Below are 10739 nucleotides of genomic sequence, written 5' to 3'. Positions count from 1 at the left end.
TCAAAACTTCTGCTCTGTATACTTTTCTGCTTCCATTCTGTCATGATGCTTCAGATTCTCTGCAGCACCGTGGCATTGTTGTTCACCTTTATTTTAAAATGAATGGCTTCCCATCCTCAGTACACTGTAAGTGTTTTGACCCAGATTTCAGTCACACTCAAAGTTTTCACCTTTCTTTGGCATTTTCTGATTAAAAACTCATCTTTCAAGTAGTCTTTCATACATTTAATTTTACTTGGACTACAACATCATCCTAATTTATGCAATATTATTTTGTAGTTAGCCTCCTCCACCTAAGTTAGCAGGAAACTATTAAAAACTCAAATGTTTCTGAGCAAGTCCGGAGAACTTCATCCCATGTAACAGCAGGAATTTAAAATGCAGATGTCTGTCTAACATTGCTTCCTTTTCCCTCAATGGAGAGACATAGGCTGTTTTTTGGCAAGTTAATCTAACCTATTTCTAAATGTTTGGTTTTCAGATGACCTGCACTTTGCTCTAAATTCCATTGAGAAGACCTCCATTAGCTGTAAAGGGAGCCCAGGATGACAAGCCTATATGTTACATCAGCATTGCAGTCAGTTGAGTTTCTGTCCCTAATGTCAGCTAGTCCCCAACAGTTTATCTCTTATTTGGCACCCACTGCTTATCAATACAAAGCAGAACCTAGTCTGAGATCACTTTTATCTTCCTTAGCACTGAGGGGACTCTTCCACACAGGTACTGGTTTCTGGTTACCTATTATTTAGTAATCACACAGGGGTAAGAAATCAACAATTTTCAGTGTCTGTATGCTGTGTTAGGCACTGCAGGTTGGGTTTTCAACTACCATCTCCAGTAAACTTGTTGCAGCCCTCTGACATGCCTAGTTCCCTTCTCGGGCTGCAAATTTCCACATAAGCTACACTTAAGTTTAATAGAGCACAGTATCTTTTTTCAATTTTTGCACTGCCTAGCCATTTTGGATAAATCAGGACTCCAGTAGACAGGTACTGGCGCAGGGCACCTGTCATGTTCCTTAAAAAAAACAAAGCTATGCTACACAGACAAGTCATTGTACTTATTCTAGTTGAAATTGCTCCAATGTACTGAAATACACTCTGTATGTAATGGCTTATTTCAGATGATAGCTGTTTGGCAACATTCAGACTCCAAACCTTTATACTGCAATAGGATTGGTGCAAGCACAACAGTACCATGCCATGGGGTTAACTGTAGATTCAAGGAAGCTTGTATGGAAAGCAAGGAAGGCAAGAATCACACAAGTTGCCCATCTTTAAGCTGATGGCATCCTTTTGTGAAGACCTTAAAAGATGCTAGCTAATTTTGTGGAGAGCAGAAGGCAGATATGTCCAATCATGAATGGTCTTGTCCTGTATTAAAAGACATGTAAGTGGGAGAAAAAAAATACAAGAATAGGATTATAGTAGGATCACAATATGCAAAAATCTGGGAAAGAAAACAACTTTTCTATAGCAGCTTGAGCAAGAACACTGCAAAATTTTTAGTAAGTGGCATCTTAAATATATTGATGTTTACATAGCAGCTGAACCCACAGGGTCACAGGCACAGAAACATAGAAGGGATGATGTTCTCCAGTGACCTGTGGGGTACTCAATGTCCATGACTCAAAATCTGCAGATACCGGTTCATAGAAGGGTTGTCTTCAAAACCTTGTCCTGCTGTTAAATCTCAGGTACCAGGACCATAGAATCAGCTCCTTTTTTTTGTTGCTGACATCAGCATCAGGATGACTTCAAAATAATGTCATAAGGCAAAAGACTAAAATTATCTTCCCACCAGATCGCTGGTGCCTATCACTACTACATGTCCTTGAGAGTTTCCACAAGATGAACAGTGCAACTCAGTACTCCGAAGAAATGAAGTCTCTAGGTTCTCTTGCCTTCTTGGGCACTGTTTTCTTTACAGTTGATGAGTTTGGTGGATTTTTGCTTTTAATGGATGTTGCTTTCTTCTGTTTTTGATGAGTGGTTTGGAGAGATTTCAGCCCCAGCATCTCACAGTACTTATTGCACTGGTGGAGGGCTCTGAACTGCTCAATGAAGGAAACTGAGCAGTTGCCTTTAAAACCTTTGTATCTGTAGCAACAAAGAAAAAAAAAAGCCAAATGCAATTTCAAGATTCATTGTCAGCATAGGGAGGCAGAGTATGACTGTTGACTCCTAAGCAATTTGAAAACGTTAGGCAAGTCTCTTCCATCCATGCTGTTTTGAGAAGCACTAACTGTCACAGAAAATCAAGCTGAGCCATTCAGAACTCTAGGAAACCAGGTAGTAAGTAGTGATAGAAGAGGGAAAAGGGTTAAAGAGGCATAGTTCTGTGGTATGTGTCCTGGCTACTATTTTTCATTTCATTTAGTTGGGAATATAATTGTCTGCTGGCTCATTTTGTCTCAGAAATACATGAACTAAATCCACTCTACTTCATTCTCTATACTTTTGACTACCATGAAGAGTCAAGGTTGCCACATGAGGTGTTGTCAGAACTAGAAGGGGGTTTCATCCAAACACGTACAGAGAAGCAAACTTCTGTGCTACACTCCTCCCTCCCTCAGGCTTACAACATCTCAAGAAGCCAAGCCTCTTGGGGAAGAAGATGTAAGGAGCATTCCTGAGGAAGACAGTCTCACCCAGCCTTCACAGCTCCCAAGCCACCACCATATCTCCCACTGCGACCTCTCCCTTCTTCAAGTGGGCTAGCAAAGCCAGGGAATAGGCAGAGCATGTACATCCCTTTTCTCACCATGCCACTGGTTGCTGACATTCCTTCTGGTGCCTGCTTTTTAAGCTGCAACAGCTTTTTTCAAAAGCTGCACCTGCTTTTTAAAGGGGTAATTTTTGGTCAGATTACTAGGATGGAAGAGTGAGAAGAAAGGCCAGGGTGCTCCTCTCCTTTTTCGGTAACCTTGATAAGTACATGTTCTACCTTATTCTCTTGGTTCACGGGACATACAATGTCCTCAGATGTGAACTGTGAGTTATCACTGCATGAAAAACAAACAAGAGTTAGCAGTGAAATTAACACGCGTTCGTTGCACAGCATTCCAGGGAACATCTTTCCTCATGCAGATTGCACAGTGCTAAAGAAATCACTTGCTCTGAGAAGGTGAAACTCAATTCTAACAGATAAGCATCTTTATTGGAACATGGTTTGCCAGATTTTCTTCTACAAAAGAATGGTGCCAGTGGTGAAAATATAATAAAATCCTTGCAACAAAGGGGAAAATATCTGCCCCCATTTATATCTAACTGTCCTATTTTGCATCTCTAGTGTTCCTCTACAGAGAAGAAATAGAAAAGTTGAAACCTCAAGCTGACTGCTTTCCTAGCATCAGTAATTCCACCCTAGGAGAAAGAAATCTCTTTGGTAGATAATGCGAATCTGAAAGTTTCTCTAGTATATCTAAAAGGTAATATTTATTGCTTATTCGGGCACATACCAAAATGGTAACATATATTGTTAGTCCTCCTTACAGCCAAAAAAAGTAATCTATACATTTTGCTGCTGCTTTTAAACGCTGTCATAATTGCCTACCCATGGAGGATGGATCCCAAATGATTTCAGGCAAGCTATTGCAGCCATGACAATGAAGTTCTGCATATAAGTACAAGGTGAACAGCAGACCTTAGTCTTCCAAGGAATGAAATTATTGCTGTTGGTTAACTCAATAAGGAAAACTATTTTGGAGTTCAACTTTTACATCATAAGTATTTAGCAGTCCTTCTCATACCAATATTTTATTTTCAGATTCTTCTTTGAAGTCGGAGTTTTTGAATATTAATTATGTATTTCAAGGAAATAAATCTCCAAAGGCATTTTATTGTTATTCATCATGTGAGGCTGTTCATACCAGACAAGGTTACCGTCTAAGTTAAATAGGTAATAAACCTGCCCTGGTCTAGAGAAACCACTCAGCTAGCTTGCTATAAACAGCCAGATGAACCTCAAAGGGTTAAGATTATTTTTTTCCTCTTCTTTCCAAGTAAGTTATGTGCCCCTTTACCCAAAGGAAGTTTAAGAGGAGTGCCATTGTTACTTCAGGACTATACCCTGAAGCTCAGTAAGATAACGAACTGTTCTCTCACTCCTTTGGAGAAACAATAGACCTGAGATTTTACACTTGAGCTCCTTTACCAGAGCCAATGGATGTATGCTCCAGACACATTGGCAGAACATGTTCCACAAGCAAACATGCCTGTCTTCAGCAAGAAATTCTCTATATCAAGCATTGATCCTGACTTCAGAAACTAGTTAAAGCAGAGTACTGCACTGCCAGGAAAGAGCATTAACTTATACTGAAATATTTTTATTAATTTATCATGACTATTCACTTAACCATTGGAACTTCCCAGTGAGTGCCGGTGGCAGCAACAGCTGTTTTTACAGCACTTTCCACCGTCATGGTGCATCACTGCTGCAGCAGTGTGTGTAACACAGATGCAGCTGCTGATGTCTGAGGAGATAGGCGCAGACAGCCTTGAAGTAGCATCTGCTTACTCTGGTGTCTGAACTCCATTTCTGCTGCAACACTGATTGAGAGGCTTCTTTTCTCCTGCACATTGGGCGAGTGTGTTCTGGCAGAAATATTAATGATAAGTAACCTCTAGGGCTATCAATTAGGTGAGAAGTTTCACTGCACTGAATGCTGACTATTTTAATTCATGGCTGCAAAATGACCGCACACTCTTTCTCTTGCTCTCATTCTCTTTTTCTCCCTAGGTAGCCACTTTGTTGCAGCTAAAGAAAATTTCTTCATGTCTTTTTCTCATGCTATAGAAGTCTGATAATACTCATTTCTTTATGGAAATAACCTTGGAATGAAAAAGTTGAATAAAAAAATCCACTTTTCTCGTGAAGTAAATAAAAGTCTGTCTAAATGGCTCTCCTATCTGTATTTGGTATTTGTCACTTACTGTATGTCTTTGAAGGAACATCTGAACAAAGAGCAGAAACAGTAGCATTTGCTTAGATGATACTATGAGTAAAAGCCACTTTAAGGGAATAATTGAATGCTCTGCTAACTGTAGCTTTAGAATTCACCAAATGCCAGATATGTTTGCGGTAAAAATAAGAGCATAAATTTCTTGTGAACAGGAGACAGAACATTTATATTGAAAACATGATTTATTTCTAGAACATTTATATTGAAAACATGATTTATTTCTATTTTACTAGCTTTGTTCCTAAATCAAGACACCTTTCCCTTCACTTAAAATAAGAGGTTTGCATTTGATCTTGTGGCTGCAGATGTGGCCTAGGTGACCCTCCTTGTCCACTTTGGAAGTTGAAAGGCATGAATGAGCCTAGTTTGGGTCTGCACTGTGCAGACAGCCCCAGGTCTTATAGCAGGCCATAGGAAAACTAATCTACAGATGTGAGACCAAAATTTTGCATCAGAGTTCTCCCAGCTGTTTGCTGTTTGTTCATCACTGCTTCCACAGAGCTCCCCTTGTGTGCTTCCAGACTGCATCATTTGTTCTGGACAGACCTAATGACCACAGCTCTGGTGTAATTTGGCAGGACATCTGAGCTTAATTCAAACCATTTGGTGTTATAGCTGCTGGTATGTGTAACTGAGGGAAGGTCTCCATTATGATTGGTTTCTAAATTTTACAGTCCGTATCACTCCTATATGTTTTGTGTTCAGTAATACCAAACTATTAACCATTCCAAGCCTTGAAAAATATAAACTGTTTATTTTGCACAGCATGCACTACTAATTCACTGACTAGATAACTGATAAATAAAGCCCAGACAGAATTCTATCTGCCAAACATGACAGCTAGGACTTGGCCCAAACCAATCTTCCTTAAATCTGAAGGAGGAATGCTGCATTTGTCCCGAGCCCTAAACTCCCCGATGCCTCTTGATGCCATGTTGAGTAAGACTAGATTTCTCAGTGCCCTGAAACCAGACAGACTTTCAGCTCCACGTTTGGCAAACAGCACTCCTGTTCACCACCAGGACCGTGGGTCACAGTGTTTCTGATTCTTTCATCTTTGTGTTTACCATTCTTGTATAAATACCTGGGCACTTGTGCACCGCTTCTAAACTGGCTCACTGTTTGCACTTAGAAGCGAGTTACTGTGTTGCATTCTTTCTGTTTATGCTCCCCAAAGAATCTACTAAATAGCTTATTTAAAGGATTGATTGCCTGACTGATGCGCCCCAGTGGCTACAGTAAAAATACTTTCCAGGCTTTTCGGTTTCTAGTTCACCTTCGCCCTCTACTGACATAAATTGCTCTAGTGCAGCTACTTCGGTGCATTGAATAAAAGACCCTTTGCTTCGGGTTCGTTCGGTTTCCAATTCACTGGTAAAATAGACATAAAAAGGATAAAAGATCAAAATTACTTTGAAGATTGTTAGTTGTTGAAAACATCAATCCCTGCACAGCTTCTACAGGAAGGAGGGGAAAGATTAAGACAAAGGATACATAAATGCTCATCCAGAAACGGTAGCTCAGACTTGGAATATGAGTCGGGACCCCCAAAAAATCATTAACAGCAACAAGCCATGCTGAATATAGGTACCAGTTTTTAATATATGCTGTTTATTGTACTTGGTTTACAAGAAACACTAGAGGATAAATAACGGTCATGAATAATTCATGACAGTTGCTATATTGGCTTTTGCAAATTCATCCATAACAGTTTTACTATGACATTAGATTATTTGAAAGCTTGACTATACTATGAGCATGGCAGGGGTGGGGGAGATGGATTTTTTTTCCCCATTTTTTTCCTCCCCTGATCACAAGTTTAATCTTAGAGTGAAATTAGTATTGTATTTAATGTACATTCCATCCAGGAACAATATGAATGTTCTCCCGTTCATCAAGGATCACAGGATTTACCAAGGATATTTTTGGTTTGCCTTGATATGATCGGCCCAGGCTTAGAAGAATTGGAGGCAGAGGAGCTGTCTGTGACTAGTGTGTGTGTGTGACTAGTAAGATCATTACCTCTGCAAAGAGTGGTTGAAGAAACTGGTAATTTCTATAAGCAATTACACCAAAAAAACAGCTTTCTATCTGCCCTAACAATACAGTTAAAACCATATCATCATACTATATGTTTTAGTTAAGTAGGACTATGTATGTTCTCCCCAATATGCGAGATAGACAATCTCTCATGAGCATGGCTGCACACTACCAAAAGTAGCAATAGCCAGTAATATAGACAAATTCTGTGTAGTTTTTTGTTTTCCCCACCCAGGCTCATGGAATTAAAAATCAAACTGTTAACACTAATGCAGAGGTGTCCTTTCTGGGAAAGAAGCATGGAAGAAAAGTACAGAACCAAGAAGTTGTCTTGTAGCAATATCATTAGCCCAATGACACACAAAGTGATACTCAACATTTTAAAGAGATTGTTCATGAAGAGAAATTATATTCCTTCATATAACTGAGGTGATTCTTACTACAGCTTGTGTTGTATATTCATTTTCTCACTTCACCATCCTCTTCCCTATTCCAACGTGTTTTTACAAGTGTAATTTGCCATAGTAAGCTGGACAACAGCATCATTAAAGCTTTACTATAAAGCTTCTGATTCCAGTGAACAGTATTGCCTAAATAAAATTTTTATGACTCCTTTGTTTTATAACAGGATGATGTAACTTCATTTCAACCGATTTCATTTTGGATCCACAGCTAAAAAAGTAAATCAACGTAAGTTTTGAATGGATGCCAGCCTGCATCTAATTAGGATTTTCCCAGAACTTTCTGGGGTCAATTTTTTAATAATTTAAAAGATACTGTGAGGTTTTTTTCCTGTACCATGGGTATATAGACAAGCTCCAGTTTAGTATAAAGACTAAATACATGTGATTGGCTCTGCTTTTTCCTGTCAGTTTTGCAAAGGAAAATATTAGTTTAAAGCATTGTTCACAGGCATTTACACCCATTCCCTTTCCAGCAGCCAGCTGATCTGAATGACTGCCTATACCCACTATTCCTATCCATGGCTCTTTTGGCCTGTGGAATAACTAGAAGCTTTAACAGAAACTTAAGAGAAATGGAAGAAAGTTAGAACACTAAAGGCCTATATCTTTAACAGACATGCTTAAGACTCCCCAAAAGACCTGAAGCCATTGCAAAGCTATTAGGAAACAGGCTTCTTTAAATATTATGAACAGATCTTTTGTTATAGTTCAGAATTACTGCTTTTGAGAAAGAAGGGAAAGAGATACCATCAAATCCCTTAACACATTTCCTTTTCTGTCAGCTGTGGCCTATACAAAGCTGAATAGACATCTTCCCTCCACCCATGCAGCTGACAAGAACACCCAGCTCAAGAAATGCTTAAGGTTGCTGCCTGCTATAGGAGGAAAAACTGACTCATAGGGTTCTAAACTGAAGAAGAGTCTTTATAAAAGCTTGTGGCATAAATGCATATTCTAAAGCTTTGGCACTTTTGCTGGCTGCAAGAGGGATTTCAGCTGTGTTCTCTCATGCAGCCCCTGCACCATCCCTTTAAATTCTTTGCAAAAAGGGCAATAAAGACTTTGGCCCATTCCAGGGCATCTCACTCCCTAGTTCCCACAGTACTGTGGTAGATACTATCTCTTCTTCCAAGGGAAGAGTACGAGGGGAGAAGGGTCACCTCTGATACTGGTAGCAGGATCTAGTAGTAGGGCTAGATAGGTATAAGCACTTGTATTTGCAGTTGCTGGGGCAGGTACTAGTAAGTTCAAGCCCAGATGGAGCTCTGCCTTCAACAGCATGCTGTGTTTGAGATACTTCCTCCATGGTCAGAAGCTCTGGACAGCACAAACACCAGGTTTTTCACTGTAGCTCAGGCTGTAGCCAGTGTTGGCCCTGCATTTTCAGCCCTACCTTCCTCCAGCTAATATACCACCAAGTAAAATGCCTTACTTGTTTGTAAGTCCCCAGACACCTTGATTTCACTCATGAGATGCCCTTTGAATAAGCCTGTTTAAGGGAGGCATGAAGGAAAAGCAAAACCCAATCTACAGCGTAGCCCCATCCTTTTAGAACAAAATAAATGTGTTTTCCTTATAGGTGAGTTCCCATAAATATGAACAAAAAGAATTTAAAAGAGCCAGATGAGGATTATTTTCTTCCAAAGTCAAAGCAAGAATAAACTTCCAGTGCACCCTCCCCCAACATATTTACACTGTGAAGATTGATGTGTAAAGCAAAATCTATTGAGGCTATTGAGAAATATTTTTTCACTCACCCTTTGGCCAGTGTTGCTATGCCAACGTCAGTTAACTTCATTCCTACACCTACAAGGCACCAAGGAAACAGAGCTTATGTTACACTAGAATTTCTAGGAATATCGTCAGATTCAAAAACATCTTATATAGAGGCATTAAATATCAGTTATTGACTCCTGGTTTTAATTTTAATTATTTGTCACCATTTTTAAAAATAATTTTAAAGTATTTTAACAAATATGATGTTTGTGCATTGTACAATTTCTAGAAGTCAGTCTCATACTAGTGGTTTACAGGTAGCAAGGTGATAGAAAGAGCATAGCTTGTTTACTGTGCTTGACAGTCAGTGGTGGGGAAGGAGCGGTTACACTTTGAGGACGGCATTTTAAGAAACATACCAAATCTTTGCTTATGCATCTGCCCTGAGATGTGTATATTTATGGGTTTTGTGGTTTTGATGCTTTGCAAACCTGGACTGCAATGTTTATCAGCAGGAATTGTATATTTGCTTTGCTAATCAAATACCTATAAGTCAGTCAACCTTATTTTTACTTACTGGGCGAGAGATCCAAAATCCCTTTCTCATTCAGTACTTCCAAAAACTTGGGGGTTTTAACCTGTCCCTTTGCTGACTTGTTTATAGGCAAAATCCAGCCCCGCAGGGTGGGATTTTTTCTGTACAGGAAAATGATGGTCTTAAGTCCTTTTTCCTTAGAAAATAATACTCTCAGAAATCTCAATTAGTATGCCTGAAAAATGCAGCCCAGATACTCAAATGAGAACATGATCAGAGAGGAAGGATGTTTCTCTTCAACAGCAGCAGGTATATTGTCCTTTGTAGCAGCAGTCATTATAGAGGCTCAGATACCGTTTCTGCCATTGTGCTTCCCTCGGGCTAGGATTTTGTTCTTTCTTCTCCCTTTAAGTTACTTTGAGGGTCTTGTTTAGATGTCTTGTTGCTAATTTGCCTTCTCTTGTTAAAAAATATGGAATATTTCCTAAGATGCCACTTTTTTGTTTTGTTTTCTTTAACAATGGTCTGTCTTTCCCTGTTTCAAATACATCTGTGTATACTGTGTTGGGTACAGGCACAGCATTTCAAGCAGACCAGAGGAGTCACACCCACAAGAGCATAAGGGGAGCATTTAGTAAATGCAAGGAGGACATTTTTTCCCCATTATTCTTTATTTTGAAGGAACATGTTTCTTCAAATCTAGCCAGGATCTGAATGTGGAGCATTATACTGTTGAGAGATTGCAGATAAGTATTTAGATACAAGAAAGAGTGAAAGATGAGGCTGTTATTAACAACTGAAGTCTTTCATTCTCATGACATTTCCTTAACCTCTGGGATGTGAGACAATAAGCCAGATTTGATTCATGTTGAGTGTCCTGATTTACTAAAGGGATATGTAGAAGAACAACTCTCTCATTAAGAGTGTAAGATTTGTTTTTTCTTTTATAAACTGTCTTCTTAGAAGAACATAAGCTAGGTAAACATTTCCTTTCTCTGCTGATTAGATAAACATCATAATA

The 10739-nt window shown here is 39.2% G+C and overlaps 1 protein-coding gene across 1 annotated transcript in view; it reads right to left on the bottom strand.

Moving 5' to 3' along the window:
* Positions 1 to 349: 349 nt before the first annotated feature.
* The window catches only part of ALPK2 (alpha kinase 2), a 36316-nt gene continuing 25926 nt past the window's right edge, over positions 350 to 10739 (bottom strand). The window contains exons 9-10 of the mRNA XM_005437950.4: positions 9225 to 9273; positions 350 to 2099 (exon numbers count right to left, since the gene is read on the bottom strand). Of these exons, the coding sequence (XP_005438007.1) occupies positions 1865 to 2099; positions 9225 to 9273 (284 nt within the window). The 3' untranslated portion in view covers positions 350 to 1864. The remainder of the gene's footprint in view (positions 2100 to 9224; positions 9274 to 10739) is intronic.

The sequence above is a fragment of the Falco cherrug genome, chromosome Z (genome assembly GCF_023634085.1).
Source record: "Falco cherrug isolate bFalChe1 chromosome Z, bFalChe1.pri, whole genome shotgun sequence".
Taxonomy (NCBI): domain Eukaryota; kingdom Metazoa; phylum Chordata; class Aves; order Falconiformes; family Falconidae; genus Falco; species Falco cherrug.
Note: the sequence above shows the minus strand (reverse complement) of the source record. Positions and strands in the feature narration are given on the sequence as shown.